Here is a 20,625-nt window from a genome sequence, read left to right as displayed (position 1 = left end):
TTATGCATTGAATAGGCATGGATTCTAACACTAATTAAAGCAACTTACTTGGTTTAGTGATCTGGCAATTTATATATTTTTTCACAAAACTGATTTGAGGTGGAGTTTGGCTGACTTGTTTTTTTCTTGTCAGACTTCTCAGTGTTGCATCCCTTTTGATTTTTGCCCAGTCAGCTGCTAGTAATCATTCTGGGTACTCAGATAAATCCAGGAATGAATTTCTTCCAAGTGAGCACTCTCTTGAGAAGATGTTCTGAGAGATATTTGAAAATAAACCTGTGTTAGAAAGCTCAAAAACATCTGCCATATTTGTGTAATTTTCCATTTGTTATATTGTAAGACTAAGTGGAAGCTGGGATATGTTTAACTCAACCAAACTCTTCAGAGGATATATTGCATTTTTGTCCTTCAAGCCAGATATTGATTAGGGTAGTCAATTTCTGTTGGTATTTCAAAATGATCTTTGATTTTAGGGACACCAACATAAATGCCAATGATTGGCTGTGCTTTCATTTCTCTTTTTCTAGATTTGGGAATTAGTTGTAAATTAAAAGTGTAAAGCAGCAGCTCTGATTTGTAGTTCATCAGAGTTCATACAAGTTCCGGGAAGGTAAATGCAGATGGCTTATGTATGAATATCATCAGTTCACATATTGTCTATATTGATCAGTCACTTTCCTGAACTCCTCTGTTGAAGGGGAGGTTTAATGTATGAACATTTATTATATCCTAATAACCAATTATTTATTTTAATGCAAATAATTATTGAAAAAATGCCCTATGTTGGATATACTTTAAATTCTAGTGATTTAACAAATGACTGTTATTAAATTTCAAATAATGGAATATCCGTAATATTACTTGAGATGGCTCAACTGGGCATTTATTTTCTTTTTAAAAATTTCATCTAGGAATTATTCATCTGAAAAACATACCTAATACAAAATCACCTCTTGGTTAGCAAGCATCTCCATATCAATATTGTTATATTTCTCATACTTGCTTTTTCACACTCTGGATTTTACTGCCTTTATTTAAACAAACTTCATACTCTTAAATGCAACAAGAGGGAAAAAAGAGAGAAAATACGCTTTTTTTTTTTTTTTTTTTTTTTTTTTTTGACAGAGTTTTGCTCTTGTTGCCCAGGCTGGAATGCAATGGTATGATGTTGGCTCACTGCAACTTCCACCCCGAGGTTCAAGAGATTCTCTTGCCTCAGCCTCCCGAGTAGCTGGGATTACAGGCACGCGCCAACACGTCTAGCTAATTTTTGTATATTTAGTAGAGGTGGGGTTTTACCACATTGGCCAGGCTGGTCTCAAATTCTTGACCTCAGGTGATCCATCCACTCCAGCCTCCCAAAGTGTTAGCATTACAGGAGTGAGCCAATGTGCCCACGTTAAGAAAATAAACTTTCAAAACAGCTTCCTTTTGGTAATGGTTCAGATGGAGTGCTTGATTGCAACGCTTGAGGAAAGAGACATTGTTGTGAAAGTCTAATGAGAACTAAAAAGTACTAAAATGTTTGGTTGACCTTTGGGCAATTGTTGGCTTTCCCCTTTTCAGATAAGGGGAACCACACACATGATCCCCACGCTTTTCTGAATCTCATCTGACAAGAGTGAAACACTACATTCGGTAACAGCATCTATATTATCTTCTGCGTTTAAAATTATTTTTGCTTTTTCCCTTATCTTCATTGTGTATTTGATATTATTCATCTTTTCATGTAACATTTTTAAGCTTCATAAATTATTTTTCTGAAAAATGTGAACTATAAAGTTTAATGAAAAATACATTGGTTCCAATAAAATGAAAAATTATAGAGTTAATTTATCTTTAATATATGTTGGTGGAGTAAATTTTCTAAAATGCGTATCTGGTCCTGCCATCTCTCTAACATCTTAAAAAGTTGCTTTCAACATAAAAATCTAACTATTATTTTCTGTAGGTTATAGTACACATTATCAATGTGCCTACTTGTTTCTTTATGTATGTCCCATATTGATCCTCTTCTCACACCCCATGTTCTAGTCTTCTTAAACTTGTATTTGCAAAACATAATATTCTTTCCAAATTCTATACAGGCTTCTTTCTTTACTTTTCCTCCGCTTCATTGTCTATGTAATTTATTCAAATCTTCTAAAACACAATTCCAGTATTCTTTAGTATCAAATACTCTTCAAGATCTTCCCACCTTTTTTAGCCTCACCCAATTCCACATCATGCATGAGTTAAATCACCTTCTTCAGTTTTCCCATAACATGCTGTGTAGTTATGTTTCAAAACATTTGCTGTATTTTAATTGTCAGTCATTTTGAATAAGTTTATAACGTTTTCCCTTTATTATTTTCTATAATCCTGGTGCATACAATAACACCTACAACATGACATGAAATTGGTCAAACAAGTGATTGTTGACTTAATGCTTTTAAGTTGATGGGTCTCTGTGGAACTTTGAAACTCCTGTACATGAATAATAACAAAGTTCATGTAAATCGGCAAGAGATGGGGCAGATTCTATATACGGCACAAATTGCTTCCATAATTCTCAAGTAAGAGCTTCCCCCATAAAAATCCATGCTTAACAATTTCAAAAGTTATCATAAAGTATTGGGGAAAAAAATAACAAATAAAAACATAAAAAGTGACTAATCTCTTTCTGGCTCAGGATAATAGAATATTGGTTTGAATAGTGCTCATTCACAGCTTTTCTTCTATTCCAACATTTTAATTCTCATCTGAAGAGGAAACGACCCTCTTCAAGGCTAAGTATGATGCATAATTTCCAAAGCAATTTTTTCCTATGACTTAGCCATCAATAAGAATTTTATCAATTAACAAGCCTCAGTTTTCTGATTAGTGTTTATTTTTTAATCACTACATATTTCTAACATAGTGTAGGTATCACTTTTCTAAATATCTTCCACTTAATATCTTCTTTAAGGGTTGAGCATCAACTCTGTAATGGCTGGTATTCTATACAAGATTCTTATATTTAATTAAAAAATCTATAGTTAGATGAGAGATTTTATTCTCATGTCCAAATCTAGATATTTTTAAAAAGTTGTAGGTAACGTGAAATATGAATCTCAGTATGAAAAGTATTGGAATATAATTTCACACTACAAATGTTATATATACAGAAAGCAAGAGCCAGTGAAGTGAAACTTGCATAGTATTACAAAAATATGGGACTATAATATAATTGTTTTATTCTTTGCCCACTTTCCCCCTCAATATAGCTTGCTTTATGAAACTAAGAAATCACTTAAGCTGTGAGGTGGATGGGAGATAAAAGTTGGTAACAAAAAGAATAATTATTTAGGAATTTTTACTAAGAAAGAAAGCCATAAATCTCATCAGACTTCGCAGCCCTCTGTATGACAATGGGATACCAGTAGAGGATATGTTTTCGTCTTTCATTTACAAAATTAAACCTGCATCTAAATGGTATTTTCTGACTTGTTCTTCTCACTGAGTCAATCACTGAAACTTAAAAATTTATCAAAGTGTCCACTATCATGGGCTCATCCAAAGTCGCTATATACACTTCATTGATCACCTGGTTAAAATACATCGGAATTCATTTCTAAAATTAATTTCTAGGCCACAAGTTTTTATACATTTTACGTGTCTGTGTGGCACAGTAATATTTTTCTCCCAATAAACACTGATACCAGCTCTCAAGTTGATCTACTGAAACTTAAATCTAACCTTGACATTGTTTTAAGACTATAGGGTAGGGTAGCGAACCAAAAGAAAGTGGACTTGAGATACATTCTTAGATTCAGAATACTGAAGTTATAGATGTTAATTTTAATCCATTTCGTTTTGTTTTGTTTTGTTTTATCTTCCACAAAGAAGTATAAAATAAAACCTGGCCAGACATTTGTTTACAGACTGTGACAGAAATAGATTTTTAAGAGAATAATTAAACAATGTATGGGTAAATATATTTCTTCACAAGGAAAGATGTCATTAATAGCAATAAGTGTCTCCTCTTATTTTAAAATTTTCATAAATATACTGAAATTTGGGAAAGAACATACTTTAAAAAATTATTCTTATATTCTCTTTTTATAAATGGGAAGAAGAAAGAAAGGTTAGTAAGGTAGGCAGAATAATGACCCCCAAAGAAGTCTATATCTTAGTATCTGGAACCTGTGAATATATGACTTTACTTTGCAAAGGGGACTGGAAGACGTGATTAGGCCAAGGAACTTCAGATTATGAGATGGTGAGATTATCCTGGATTACATACCCCAGTGTAATTGCAATGTTTCCCATGGTTGTTAGAATAATGTAGAACAGAGTCAGAGCTAGATGTGTCTATAGAATAAAGGCAAAGAGGGAGGTCATTTTGCTGGCTTTGATGATGGGGGAAAGGGCAAACCAAAGAATGTGGATGGGCTCTAGAAATTGGAAAAGACATGGAAATGAATTCTCTTTTAGAGCCGCCAGAAGAGACTCGGCCCTGGTAAGACATTGACTTTCGCCCAGTGAGAGCAATGTCAGACTTCTAGCTTCAGAACTGTGAGACAGGACATTTGTGTTATTTAAGCTGCTAAATTTGTGATAATTTATCACAACAGTGATACTATAGTCTAATTAAATACATTAAGTTTGTTCATTAAGACTCAAAATAACTTAAATATAAGCATTTATTTATTTATTTATTTATTTCTGAAATCACTAAAACAATAGTTGGGGGATATTAAAGCATAGTAGAGCAACGAGGTCAGAAAAGGAAATGATAGCAAGAAACTCACTGAAAGCCCATTTAAGGAGCAGATTCCCTTCTAATCAACTCAACTTGTTGATTGCTTCTCTCATATCCTGGCAGAAAACTGAAGGTTTATTTCTGGATGGGGGCATAATTGTATATAGAATCAGAAGCCTAAACAGTCTTGAGAATGAGGATACTGTTCTGAAAGTAGGATAGTCATACTTGAACTCACTCTTCCCTGTAAACACTGGAGGCCAGGTACAGACCCTTCAGAGATTGCAAGAGGAGATTGAAAGTCTTACCTGGGCACAGTTACTGGCCTTAAATAACAAGCTGAAGGATATACTAAGCTCAGGTAAATAGCTCAACCACATCACACACCAGTGAAGATCAGTTTGATTTATTCCATACATTAAAACAGAACTTCATTGATCATTGCAATTGCTCCATTTCTAAGTATGAGAAAAGACCTAACAATCATCAGATATATGAGAAAACAATCTAATATGAAATATAGACCCCCAAATCATACATATAAAAAGAAATCAGAAATAGGTACAATGCAGAGAGAAAGAAAACATTTAAAACATGCTATCTTTAATAATTTGAGACAGCTAAAATTAGCATTCATGAAACAACAAACAGACTCTCAAAAAAGGAAACATTTATAGAACAGGAAAAAGTACTTGAAAATTAAAACTAGTATAGCAGAAATGAAAATCTGGAAGATAAATGACCTAAAGTGAAATAAATGGACAGAAATAAAAATCATAAAGGATAAAGTCAAGAAAGTCCCCAATAAAGTACAGAAAAAAATGCAAAAAGACAAAAGAGGAAATATGAAGGTATTAGAGAATCAGTCCGGAAGCTCCAACAGTCAAACAATAAAAATTTCAGAAAGAAAGAATAGAGGAAAATGGAGAAGACCATGAGGATACAGATTGCAAAGGCTCAGCAAAAGGGATTAAGTGGGCCCATACGTAGGTAGATCATTTGAAAATTTTAGAACACTGAGGAAGAGTAGAACATCTTAAGAGCTTTAAGGAGAAAAATTAGTTTCATACAAAAAATTAAAATTCAAAACGGTATTAAACATCTCAGTAGCAACACTGGAAACTAGAGAAAAGAGAACAATGTCACTGAAATTCGGAAGAAAAAATAATTTCTACAGGAGGCCAAACAATTACAAGGTAAAGATTTATTTAAATATATTCAAGCCTTCTAAAAGTTAATCACTATTTCTTTCTCAGAAACTCCTGGAAAATGTGTTTTATCAAAACAAATTTTATCAAAACAAAACAAAGGGTAAAGACAGAAAGAAAAAAACATGTTCCATGAAACAGGGTTTCTACACCAAGACAAAGCGAACGGACTCTCCAGGATGATGACAAAGGAAGATCCCAAGAAAACAACTGTACAGCAGTAAAAAGAATTTTCCTTCGTAGAGCAGGTCAGGATGCCTTGGTGGAGGCTTCTTCAAGAAGATGAAACTGGCAGGTTATCTAATGAGTCTGACAAATTAACAGGAAATCATTTACATAATTGGGAAAGATTCTATGGCTGTATTAGTGATATATACATAAATGAACAAAGAACAAAGAAGTCAGTTATCAACTCTAGAAGGAAGAAGCTGCAAAGGGTGAGAAAAATGAAAATACAAGGGGCTCGATTGTGACAGAACTTAATGAGGACATTGAAAATTAAACCATGAAAATATAACTGTTGGAAATCTAACCATACTAGAGTGGATGCTGAAGACGTATAGTGGGTAGCAAGGGTTAAAATAGAACTAAATCATTTAACACAGTGGAAGGCAAACAAATAATACCCCAAAATGGAAAACCAAAAGAAACCATAAAAGAATGATTAGAAATCTGCATGTAAATAACAATGGAGTCATTTAAAAGGGTTGAAAGTCTTTGTCTCTGGAGAGAGAGTGAGGAGAGAGTAGGTAGAGAGTGGGGGCTGTTTTTATTGTAACAAGCCTTGTAAAATCTTCATGACTTTTTTTTTTTTTTTTAATTTAAGTCTGTCTGTTTTATTTTGCTCTTTATAGTTGGCATGATTTTCACTCCACAAACTTAGCTGTGCAAAACCTATCACCTTACTTTTATTTATTTATTTATTTATTTATTTTTTTATTATTATTATACTTTAAGTTCTAGGGTACATGTGCATAACATGCAGGTTTGTTACATATGCATACTTGTGCCATGTTGGTGTGCTGCACCCATCAACTCGTCATTTACATCAGGTATAACTCCTAACGCAATCACTCCCCCCTCCCCCTTCCCCATGATAGGCCCCGGTGTGTGATGTTCCCCTTCCCGAGTCCAAGTGATCTCATTGTTCAGTTCCCACCTATGAGTGAGAATATGCGGTGTTTGGTTTTCTGTTCTTGTGATAGTTTGCTAAGAACGATGGTTTCCAGCTGTATCCATGTCCCTACAAAGGACACAAACTCATCCTTTTTTATGGCTGCATAGTATTCCATGGTGTATATGTGCCACATTTTCTTAATCCAGTCTGTCACTGATGGACATTTGGGTTGATTCCAAGTCTTTGCTATTGTGAATAGTGCCGCAATAAACATACGTGTGCATGTGTCTTTATAGCAGCATGATTTATAATCCGTTGGGTATATACCCAGTAATGGGATGGCTGGGTCATATGGTACCTCTAGTTCTAGATTCTTGAAGAATCGCCATACTGTTTTCCATAATGGTTGAACTAGTTTACAATCACACCAACAGTGTAAAAGTGTTCCTATTTCTCCACATCCTCTCCAGCACCTGTTGTTTCCTGACTTTTTACTTCATGACTTTTTATGTGTATGTGTGACTTTCATCTCTCTATCTATCTGTCTATCCAAACACACAGATATATGCACATGTATATCTGTATGAATGCATGTGTGTCTGTGTGTTTATATATATATATGAGACATATGAAACAATGTCTTTAAAATTCAGGAGTTTCTTCCATATGTGTGAGAGAGAGAGTGTGTGTGTGTGTGTGTAAATTCAAGAGAATTAGACATGGAGATAGGTTCTAATTTGGGTACTGAGATTTTAACACCTATAATGCGAAAGGTGCAAGTTCGATACCTGTTAAACAGGAAACTAGAACTGAAGACCCTGAATAAGTTTAGGGCTCTGTAAAACCTTATCAGGAACCAAACTTTCCACCTAAGCCCCAGTGACAAGGAAGCTTGTCTGTGCACGGGGCTATGGAGACAGCAGAAGGCATTCTGGGAGAAGCTGAAACCTCAAACCTAAGCATCATGCAATTATGGATAATTTATCCAGGATATCCCATGTGAAGAAATTTTTGTTACCTGGCTCCTGAAAAATGAAATGCTAGTGAAACTGATGAATAGGAAAATATCTTCCTTCCTGAAAACACATCAATTAGACATGTATTTTTAATCAACAAGAATGTCCAGAAAAAAAATGTAAAAAAAAGAAAAAAGACATTTAAGATGATCAAGAACTGCGGCTTTCTTATCACAGATGTTTGCCTAAATAACTGTTAAAATATATACTTAATTAAGAAAAAAAGAAGAATGAAGGGGTAGGATGCAAGAAGCTATGGTGAATCATCAGTAAATATATAGGCAATTATAAAGATGCATTGACTTAAAAATAACAGTTTTTTGTTACAACATTAAAAACAAGTATAATACTATGCAAAAATAGCAGAGAAAACAGGAGATGTGGCTGAATTTAATATGCTGTAAGATCCTTGTGTTGTTTGAAAGGAAGGTGGAGATGTTAATTAGCTTTGGTTTCATTAGTTGCTGTACGCAGGCTTAAATTTTGAACGTTACTAAAATAATAGACATGGAACTTTTTTTTAAAAAGGCAATGAAAGAAAATACAAAATCCAAGAGAAGAAAGAAAAAACAAAAACAAATTTATCAGTAGGTGTGTGTCTATGAATATTTGTATTTATATTAAACATATATTTATATAGCATGTTATATATAACATATTTTATAGAAACATATTTATATAACAAATATATTTTATGTATTTATATAAAACATTTGTATAGAAATATATTCAAGTAAAATATCAGATTGTTATGGTATGTATTACATATAAATTTATGTATATGCAGTATACATATACACACCAGCACAGGAAATATATAGTGATTTCTAAGTAGTGATGGCTTCCGATGAGGAAGAGAAATGGAATAGCGTAGAGTTTGGAAGAGACAAAGTGACTGTTTTAGGTTTCCTTCTTTTTCTTTTTATTCTTTCTTTTCTTTTGGGACAAGGTCTCACTGTGTCACCCAGGCTGGAGTGCAGTGTCGTAAGTCATAACTCACTACAACCCCGAAATCCTGGGCTCAAGAGATCCTCCCACCTCAGTCTCCCTATTAGCTAAGATTATAGGCACATGCCACTATGCCCAGCTAATTTTTTTTAAACTTATTTTTAGTAGAGATGAGGTCTCACTGTTGCCCAGGCTGGTCTTGAACCCCTGGGCTCAAGCAATCCTCCTGCCTTGGCCTCCCAAAGTGCTGATATGATAGGTGGGACACTATGTCCGGCCTGTTTTAGATTTCTATGACACTTTATTTATTTAATAAGTACGAGGTAAATACAGCAAAATGTTACTGTATCATTTTTTAAAAAAACCTCTGGGTCTGAAGTACCTGGGTTTGAAGAAACTCTCTGCTTATTTGAAGTATTTTTCCAAGTATCCAGTGAACTCTTGATTTTTTAACTTGTCTTTTTCATTTTACCTCTTTGCAACTTAGGTACGTCTTTGTGCAATACTTCAAGTGTCTACTTTCCTCCACATTTTCTTCATTTTTATTTGTCCTTGCTTTCTACCTCCTTTTTTACCCCCTCTAACCAACACACAATTCTGACCACAACTACTCCTTATACTGCTATCATTTTCCATCCACCACTTCTCCAAATGACAGCCAGGAAAAAAAGCAAACTCCACTGTAAAAGCCATTCTGTTAGGTTAGAAGCCATTGCACACAGTCATTGAATATTTATGTTCATGCATCCAAATTTTCTGGAATATGCAGTTGTTTAAAAAAGGGATTCTCTTTATTCTTTATCCTCCCAGGGAGCAGAGACTATACCTCATGTTTGTGGATTTAATTAAAAAGCCCGCTAAACAGCCTCTCTGAGAATAAGTTTCTTCAAGTGTAAAATAGGGATGATCTTTACCATGCAGAGTTGTTTCTAATATTTAAATAATGTGTACAAGTCACCATGTATATGATTGATACATTCAGAACTGGGAAAGGATAAATAGAAGTATGGATTTGATTCTTTGTAAACAAGGAGGATATAGTAGGTCCTACTGTATTTGTTCTCTATAGCATCCATTAGTCAGAAAAAGCCCAGATAGTCTGAAAGAGCTATAATTTCAAAAAATCTTTACAAGTGAAACTGAAATCACAGTGAAACTGAAGAATATCTAAGTCAAAGAGAATATGCAAACATCCTCCTCTCTGAAAACACAGCATTCAGACATATAATAGACTTTTAAGCAACAAGAAAGTCCAGAAGAAAATTGTAAACCCAACAACAAAATGTATTGTGAGGAACAACCCTAACAATTCTGCTAAATGATAAAAGACCATCTGCATGGAACGCTACCAGGTCAGAAGCTGCAGCAACTTAGCTTTTCTAAATTAATTCTCTGAGGTGACTGGGAGTTGGGTACATTACACATCACAAAACTCATCTAATCCAAGATTAAGAACACATTTTTCTATGAAACACAGGTGAAGCAACTGAATGCTTTATTAAAAGATGATTAGATATTTAAACAAAATTAGAAAAACTATGCATTTTACTTACTGCTTTATTTACTGTAGTTTTTAAAACACTGGTTCAGCAAGGGGTAGGATAACCACGAAGCTTCCTCCAAGAAACATAGGTCCTGAGTATCTGCATTATTAAGCTGACGTTTGGTACTGCTGAAGCATCTTACCAATAAGCAGCCAAAATAAAAGGAATTATCAAGGAATGATTTGTGATGATTGTCTTCCAGGAATTAAGAGTCTTATGATAAACAAATGGAGTCAAGAAATGTGAATAATTAAGTGGTCAAGAGTGCAAAAAGGATGAGTACACTAAAAATTAAACCCCATCATGTTTCAAAAGTTTAATACCATTTTTTATAAAATTGAACTTGCAGTATTGAATACATGAGTTTATATTTTTGAACCTAAATGACCTTTTACACTTAAATAATTATAGATTGCATGCCAGAAAATGGAATTAGGTTGATGCGAATTTAAATATGTACAATGTAATTCAAACATAAATTCTGAAGAATGTAAGAACTAATAGCATGTAAGCCAGCTTTCCCATGACCCGTCTTCCTCCAGTAGAAATACCGTACGATAAGCCATTTTGTCCAGACAAAAAGGCTCTTATCATAATATTTTTAGCCATATATAAATTTAAAATAGCATAAGAAGAATCTTTCAGAAATAATTAATGGTAAAATATCCTTATTTTTCATTTTGTATATATTTACAAAAGTGTATTTACCTATTTCTGAAAAGAATAAACATTTAAAATGAAGATAAGCATTATCAAAATAATTGTTTCTTTTATTTACACCATTTTGATAAATAGAATGAAATATCTTACTATAACAGGACCTATATCATGAAAATGCTACAAAAAAGGTCTAGTTTCCACTTGTTATGTAGAGTTATTCAGTTCAATGATCACATTAGGTTTCCCTTTCCAATAGTCATGACATTGGTGGTTTGAAAACGATCTTGGCTTAAATTGACTTTTACTTTCTTTAATGTGAGCTCTTACAACTTCCAGAAATGGAAATAGCAGAGGTTAGGTTTTTATTCATTCAATAAAAAGCATAACTTTTCATTACTGAAAGGCATGTCACGAACATATTGAACAAGTGTTACATGAAACAACTTTGGTAAGAACTACTTCAGGCTGAAATATATGAAGCTGAGATGATTTTGCTTAGAATGATGTATCAAAAAATCAGCAAAAGGAGAAGAAAAGCAATTCTTTATTTTTATCCAAATATATCAGACTTCATAATTTAGTTTCAACAAAAACTTCACCATATATCATCCAAACCAAGACATTGTAAGAGTGAAAGGGGGTGCTACCAATAATTACACAGGTACAACAGGTATAAACTGGAATCTTCCTGGGTAAACTGGGACCTATGATCAACCTAGAAATAAGGGTTAAACTGCAATTACATGCAGAAATCATACCTTTCCCACGCATGCGTGGAAAAGATAAAAAAAAAAAAAAAACATTCACTCAGATAAGGTAATTTCAACAACAGTAGCTCTTTCTCATCAGATAGATTTCTGTTCACATATTATCCCCGTCCTAAGCCAGTCACATTTTCTAAAATAATCAATTTTTATTCCACACAGTTACTTTGCATTATGTTACCCTATTTTTATTCTTTTTTTTTTTTTTTAGATGTTGAGATGGAGTCTTGCTCTGTCACCCAGGCTGGAGTACAGTGGCAGAATCTCGGCTCACTGCAACCTCCGCCTCCCAGGTTCAAGCGATTCTCCTGCCTCAGTTTCCCCAGTAGCTGGGATTACAGGTGCCTGCCACCGTGCCCAGTTAATTTTTGCATTTTTAGTACAGACGGGATTTCACCATGTTGTCCAGGCTGGGGTGATGCCCCAACCTCGGCCTCCCAAAGTACTGGGATTACAGGCGTGAACCACTGCGTCAGGACTGTTTTCTTCTCTTAACTGATACTTTGACTGTCTGAAGTGATCTTATTTGTTTTTTGTCTCTCCCCACTCTCCTTCTGGTATACAGTGTTCATGGTGAGCAACGGCCTCCTCTGACTTAGCCATGTCCAAATCCCCAGGAACTAAAAATGCCTACGACATAGAAGGCATGCAAAAATTTTGTTGAATGTGTGAATACACTTGGAGAGTTTGTTTTTGGCTCTGTCTTCTCCTTGGTACCAAAGACAAATTAAAATGACTCTCCAAAGTAAATTATGGCTCTATTTAGTTTTAAGTTCTTGGACTAAATGATCTATGCACTTTTTTCCCACTGCTGATCAATATACCATGCCCTGTGTACCCCTTTCTGTCTCTGTCACTATTTTGTTTCCTACATCCACAAAATAAGAAAGCTTGGTTATCAATGGGTATAGGGCAGTTCGCTCCATTCACAGTGGATGCACACTCAAGATTGATCATTTTGCCAGTAAGAATTCCCTGGTATATGTTTGCACCTACAGAATTTGGTTGATACAGAGGTAGCCAGAAGGTATTATTATAGTCAATGATTTAAGTGATGTATTAATTTGCCAATAATAAAATTATCACAAAATTGTTAAAAAATAGGAAATAATGAGAGCCCAAACTAGCAATTAATGACTTACATATTAATGAGAACTTTTTAAAATTTGGGTCAGACTTAAATTATAAATACTTAACTTTTATAGGAAAACCCATGATATTCTGTTAAGGAGCACTTTTAAAATTTCATAAAAGTCTCTGCATTCCAAATTTTTATTTTGAAAATGTTCTACTGATCACTAGTTTTGATTCCTGCTTATAAGTCATAAATATCAGACTTCAGGATTAGAAAAAACAGTATTGTTAAAATTATTTGGGTAGACCAGGGATCCAAGACACCAATAAAATCAGTGTTCACCAAAAAACTGTGTGTAAGATATCTTCAATTTATCTAATTTTAATTTCTCTCTGGTCTGTGCAAAAACTTCCTCCTGAACTATAAGTGACAGGCATGGGATAGGTTCCCTAGGTGAGGAAAAAGTCTATCCTGTTACAACAAATGCCATAAACAAGAAAACAGAATTAAAAAGAGACTCAATTAGACATACATATTTTAAGCATAAATATTTATCATCTGTTTCATTGCACTGTCATGTCTTCTTAAAATGATTGATCTTTAAAATGGACAAAATTTCCAGAAAAGGAATGAAAATGTTTCCAATTTACTCAGTTTGAAACAGGGACCATTAATTGAATAACTTCACACAGATTCTGATATATTCAATATAACCTGGCTACTGTCTAATAACATGATTCAGTGTTTGTTCAGAGCTCATCTTTGTATTAGATCATATACAAAATAGATTTCCAGATTTTAATTAGTCTAGGAAAGGAATAATTCTCAAATTAATCAATAGTTATTTCTCCCCAGTACTAGCAACTTTTAAAAATCATAAGAAATGTTCGGTGCTATACTGAGTACTGGTATGCTCTAAAGTTTACAATTTAAACATGTAATGGTTATATTTTTGCAGGGCCATAGATAGCACAAACTTGTGTGATTCTCTCATATAAAATACAATTGAAAGCCTCCCAGGACCTTAAACAGCAGAAAACATTAAATCAGATTTTAAAATGACAAAAATTTAAGGCTAAAATATTTGGTATTAATAATTAATGCCAGTAGCCTTCCTACTCTAATAAAGTAAACATGCACAAGAACTACAGCTTTGAACAAAACATCACAATTTTATCAGATATATATGTATGTATGTATGTATGTGTATGTATGTGTATATATATGTATATGTGTGTATACATACACACACACACAGACATATATTTAGTTTTATCGCCCTGAAAACTATTCACTCATGTTTGGCTTAATATATATGTTAGAAATGTCAGGGAGAGTATTTCCCCTTTAAATATATATATATATATTTTTTTCCAGAATATACAATATAAATATGCCATATATAAATCATGCCATAAAACTAAATGCAAAATTTGCACATTATTGCATGCTTGATGTGATAATACATGCCCGTTAATAACTTCCTTATGATGTCCTCCCTCCGTAACTGTTGCTTTCTGCACATTAGCAATACTTGGGAAAGGAAGGGTTCTCAAATATGCTTGTAGAACTGGGAGGAAAATATACTTTCAGATTCCTTAGGGAGAATTACCTCATCGCCAAATATTGGACTATTACTAAATCAAACATTAAATAATGCCTAAGGGAGTGCTTTGTTATGTGAAGCGATCAGAGTTCATTTTTCTTAATTTGGCTGGAAGGTTCCCTTCCATCCTAGCTGCTCCTCCAGCCATCTTTTGAAGCTTTGGTGGCAAATCAGCCACAGACTGGCTCATGGGATCAGATAACATCTTGGTGGTTTTAGATACCAGTTTTTCTTCTGAGTTGCCCGGAACTGAACTTATTCGTTGAAGTTTCATGGGCAAGTCTCCCAAGCTGTAGGCTTTTTCTGAAGTTGTAGAACTCATCCTCAAGAGTTTTTTGGGAAAGTCTTCTCTTCCAGTAATTTTCTGCAGCTTAGATGGTAGTTTTGTAGTAATATCATCTAGTCCATCTAAGCATTCCACAGAATTATGTCTTTCTTTGCTGTTAGTTATGGCTGGTGCTATTAAAGGGGATGACATGAGAAGCATTTCCTCCTGCTCTTTCACACTGTAAGGTGGGGTGGGGACTTCAAATGTTGCATGGAACTGGGAGTAATCAACTTTAAAGAATCCCTCTTCTAAGGAAATTACGGGAAAAAAACGGTGACCCCAAAGAACTTCATCTTCAGTATATGATGTTCGAGCTTGACAAGTCATCCCTACAAGAAAAGAGAAAATTCTTGATAAATTATACATAGTGGAAGCACATGTAAAGCTGGTTTGGCCTAAATAATTCATTTCACTTTCTTATGTAGGTTTTGGACTGCTTATCTGAAGCCTGAATAATAGAATAGATTAAAACTTGTACTCTAAGTTAATGGCTTTGATACATAGAAGGACGATGCATCATTACATAAATATTAACCACAAACCAAAAGCAGAAGTAGCATAGAATAATTTCAGAACATACGTGTCCCTATAAGGAGGTAAGTGGAAAAATTATGTAACAATTTTTCATCATTTAAGAAACAGTGTCATAAATAAAACAAATCTGACATTGAATCTAAACTTTAATACTGTGTAAACTTAGAAAATATATTTAACTGAGTATCACTTTATTCTTCTGCAGAGTAAAGCACTGTCAACAATACCTGTCTCACAATGTTGCTGTGATCATGAAATAACACATACAGACATGTAAAATTTGTTGTATAATATCTACAATAAGTGACTCCATTAATGAGAGCTTACCTTTTTCTCTTTACCTAGCAAAGGCTTGCTATGGCGGGGGGGGGCGGGCAGGAGGACAAAAGGTAACTCTCCCAAGTATTTGCTAAACCAATAAAAGGTAGTAATATTTACAATGCTAGAAAAAGAAAAGCCATTATGGTGGTTCCATTCTTTTGCATCTGTAAGGCCAGAATAAACTTTTGCTCAAGTTTCAGAAATCCATATGCTAAAATCAGTGATCAGTGATCTGGGCCATGTGATGTATCAAGTTACACTCTTGCTCTAGGAATATCTGGACCTGGATGCTGGCTATCAGATGTAAATTTTTTCAGTTTATCAATTATGTTCCTTGAATATCATTTGCCTCATGGTATTCTACTTTACTCAATTTTGTTCTCTTCATAAATCATTTATTTCGATTGTGTCACAATCAAATCAGTCAACTTGTGAATATTCATTTTGTGAAGACTGGAAGTACAGGAATAAGTTAAAAACATGTATCAAGTTTCTGTCTCATGTTAGTCAAAAGACATGATTTTCTGTAAGTAGTAAAATTCAACAATTTCTCTACTTTAATAGAATTCTATCAGACTTCTGTTAAAGGCTATTAAAATGTAAGATAACGATGAATTTTAAAAATCATCCCTTCAATAATTAAGTATAATTTAAATAAATGATGATAGTTTTTCTTCATTCATTTCAATTCTCCTCCATCCATTATAAGTAATTTCTATTGTTTTTGAGCCTGGCATAGTTTGGAGGAAGGGATGTCTGTCTTTTTTCTAACTGACTAGCAATCACACATGCAATACATATAGATAATTAGGATATAATGCGTAATTAAGGAGCCACATTTGAATCCTTCCAAAATCTTGCCTTATGAAAATTGTTAGATATTACCAAAGAATTAGTTACCACTATATACTATTTTTTATGACAGTTTTAAAATAAACTCATGTAGAAAATTAGTATCTATCATGTGACTAGCACTGTGTTAGGTGCTCTCTCTCTTCTTCCCTCTTTTTTTTTTTTTTTCCATTCTAATCCTCAGTATGGGTCCTGTTAAGAAGATATTCTTGTATCTATTTTAAAAACGAGGAATTTAGTGCTCAGAGAGGTTAAGTCTCTTGACCTTTCTTGAGCACAGATCTAATAAGCTATAGAGAAAAAATGTATCATCCTATTTATGTGTGTGTGTGTGTGTGTGTGTGTGTGTGTGTTTAATTGTCATTGTTATTTTACTTTGCTTAATGTCTCTAATATTTTACTTAGGAATGTAGTTATCACTTAAACTCTGTAATGGTGCAAATCTGACCATGATCAAATATCTGTGTTTATAATCAATTTTATGTGAGGAATAGCCCCAGAAACATTTATATATAAGACAATAAAATGAGTTTTAAAATATTAAGTGTAAACACACACATAGTAGCATTCCGTGTTTTCTAATAACTTTCTGGCCTCTAAGTATTTCATAAGAAAAATCATAGATTATCACTTAATCAGGAAAAATAAATGTATTTCCTGATATATCTACTTGGTTTTATTTTGAGAAATTTAAAGATAAAGAAAAGTATCTAGAATAAAGAATAAATATCTGATGTTATTGTTAAGAAATAATAAAACAAATAATGTGGAAGTGCCTTATATTTTCTCCCTAAAAGCAACCACTGTCATTTTAAGTCTTTCCCATCCAAGACATTAATTTAAATTTGAGAAAAAAGACTCTAAGTATATTTTTACTAAGTGATAATACCGCCTTACAATCTTTTTTATTTTTATGTTTTCGAGATGAGGTCTCTGTCGCCCAGGCTGCAGTGCAATGGCACGATCTCAGTTCATTGCAGCCTAGACCTCCCTGGGATCAGGTGATCCTCCCACCTCGGCCTCCCAAGTAGCTGTATTTTTTTTGTAGAGACAGGGTTTTGCCATGTTACTCAGGCTCATTTTGAACCCAGCCATTTTTTTAATTTTAAAAACTTCTTTCATGGAAAATTGATGTCAGGCAGAATTATCCTAAGTGAGGTCACATACTTAATATCATTCAGTGTCTTAAAATGTAAGGAAAGTTTGTAAGTTTGTCCTTTGATTAATATAAATACATATTAACATCAAGTTAAAGTAAATTCAGGTTATGAAGTCTGTTCAATTATTTCTAACAATCACAAAGTAAATTTTGAAATAAAATTTGATGATATCACCATCTTAGCCAATTTCATTTTGGTGGTCTTTTTTTTTTTTTACATTGGGAAAATAATATTAAATAAGAAATCAAAATTTTGCCCCTGCTTTTACCATGACAATTGGGAAAATAAAATCTTATAAAATGTTAACACTGGGAAAACAGGCCGTCAATTATTAAGTTACTTAAAGTGCTACGACATCTACAGTGGAAACGTGTGTTCAAATGTTTGTTGGCATTAAAATACTTGTAATCATTGTTACTGAAATGCCAATGCATGATTTCGACAGAAAAGGAAGGTGGAGAATCTATTTTACTATATAAAATTAACTTTACTTATTTTCCCAGCAAACTCACATACATGAGGCAACATCTGAAACATGATTAAAAAGTTTATGAATTTGGCTGTCAATGTCACTATTAAATAGCTTGTGAAAATTACCTAAAGCTCTCTCGCCCTGTTTTCTCATTTATAAATTAGATATAACAACATATCTTCTCTTAGAAACCTACTGAGAGTTTGAAAGCAAAAGATATAGAACCTTGCTTGCTGTGTAGGCAATGCCCATTAATGACTAGTGTTTTTATTGTTCTATACTAGTCACTTGCATTTCCTGTTCTTCCTGAAAATTAGTAAGGTGACTTAATATGTGGGAGCAATTTTTACATTTTTGTAATTTATCCCATATTAGTAATATAGAAAATTAAGAATTAAGTTTAAAAGTCACTGGCTATGTTATAACTTTTTTTTTTTTTTTTTCAGATAGGATCTTGTCCTGCCACCCAGGCTGGAGTGCAGTGGTGGGATCACAGCTCAATGTAGCCTCAAACCCCTGGGCTCAAGCAATCTTCTTGCCTGTTGCTCCCAAGTAGCTGGTATTACAGGCACAAGCCACCAAGTCTGGCTAATTTTTAATTTTTTGTAAAGATGGGGTCTCACAAAAGGCTGCTCTCAAATTCCTGGCATCAAGTGATCCTCTCAGTTCAGCCTCCCAAATCCCAGGCTGCTCTCAAATTCCTGGCCTCAAGTGATCCTCCCACCTCAGCCTCCCAAAGTGCTGGAATTACAGGTATAAGCCATTATGCCCGGCCAGTAATTTGCTTTTAAAATTGTCAGACAATTAAACATTCAAAATATTTAAAAATATAGAAAGAAGTTATATTACTCATATTTCCAGCTTTTAGGGTTTCTCAACATTTTCCACCTAACTATCCCTAATAGCAGAGGAGACTAAGTATGGACATATGGGGTGTATTAAAAGGCTTGCAGCAAGCAGAATGGCTAAAATCAATGTTAATACTATGTTAAACATGCCAAGAACATTTGCCAGCACCTTAACCTTTGTTTGTTTTTCTACTGCTCCTGTCCTACTTTCATTAGATGTAGGTACCCAAATAGCAGACATTTCCAATTCACAATCATAGTTTTAAAACTTGGTTTCATCTCAGGTTTTATGAATTTGCAATCAATATATGGATAAGGATATAGAAGATTTATAAATTGGATAACAGAAAAATGTCTATGTTTGCCAATCTGCATCTTAGACAATGAACTAAGATAAGATATAATTGAGAGAGTACTTCTTTTTGCAAAAGTTATCCCAAAATGGTGATGAAAAAATAAAATGCAAATTTCAACTGAGAAGATTTAAAGCAGATATCATTATGGTTTCTAAGAACATGCATGTATCATTTCATTCTTCCTTCTAGAATTAGAATGCTTTATATTTCTTATTCTAATTAAAGTTATTTTAAAATAATCCATGCTTAGATTCATAACTGGAAATGCCATTTGAATTAAAATAAATGCAAGTGACTACTATTATTCAAAGGGTACTATGCGATTGCACCTCTTAGCCAGCAACACAACTGTTTGCATGTTTTAACCAGATTCCAGACTTGAACAAATGTGGTGAAAATCAACACGAGCTCATCTCTGTGGAAACTGGCAAAGCAACAGATGCTGCTACTGGAAATAGCTGGAACTTTTGAATCCTTAGATAAAAAAAAATTTGTATAAAGAAAAAAAAGATTATTCTGTGCATTGCATTGCAATATTCACAGATTTAAAAGGGTATATATTACTGTTTAGTGTAATTTATTCCAGTATCAGCATGTCCATTTAAAATGGTAGAAGCAACATAGTCTAACCTCTTTATTTTTGACATTTTCCTTTCCTGACTCTGCCTTTAAACTGAACTAAGTTCATCCTTTTAACTGAATTAAACATTCATTCAAAGAACAGATCTGTGGAAGGTTTTAAAGTGAAAATGACAAAGTGAGTTGTTATTTGACAAGTCCTTAATTAAACTTTCAGGATATCTCTAACTCAGTTATTTTCCATTGTTTCTCCTAGCTGGAGATGGTGGATGTGCCACTCACACAAAGCGGGCACAATATGGTTAAAAACAATGTAACTACAGGCCAATAGGGAATGTCTGAATGCTGTGACACAGAAAGTATCACACAATCAATAACTTCTGCACATGGAGGCTTTATCTAAACCTTACCCAATATAGATGTGTTTGGGGGAGGTTGGGGAAGAGAAGAAAGGGAAGGAGGAAAGATGGATAGAAGGATAGAGAGAATCAGAGCCAGAGAGAGAAAGAGAGAG

The 20,625-nt window shown here is 33.8% G+C and overlaps 1 protein-coding gene across 2 annotated transcripts in view; it reads right to left on the bottom strand.

Moving 5' to 3' along the window:
* Window positions 1–11,744: 11,744 nt before the first annotated feature.
* Window positions 11,745–20,625, bottom strand: part of KCNJ3 (potassium inwardly rectifying channel subfamily J member 3) — a 158,091-nt gene continuing 149,210 nt past the window's right edge. For both annotated transcript variants that reach the window (XM_007964991.3, XM_007964990.3), the window contains one exon: window positions 11,745–15,318. In XM_007964991.3, coding sequence (XP_007963182.1) covers window positions 15,313–15,318 — 6 coding nt within the window. In that variant the 3' untranslated portion in view covers window positions 11,745–15,312. The remainder of the gene's footprint in view (window positions 15,319–20,625) is intronic.

Source organism: Chlorocebus sabaeus, chromosome 10 (assembly GCF_047675955.1).
Source record: "Chlorocebus sabaeus isolate Y175 chromosome 10, mChlSab1.0.hap1, whole genome shotgun sequence".
In the NCBI taxonomy this organism is placed as follows: domain Eukaryota; kingdom Metazoa; phylum Chordata; class Mammalia; order Primates; family Cercopithecidae; genus Chlorocebus; species Chlorocebus sabaeus.
Note: the sequence above shows the minus strand (reverse complement) of the source record. Positions and strands in the feature narration are given on the sequence as shown.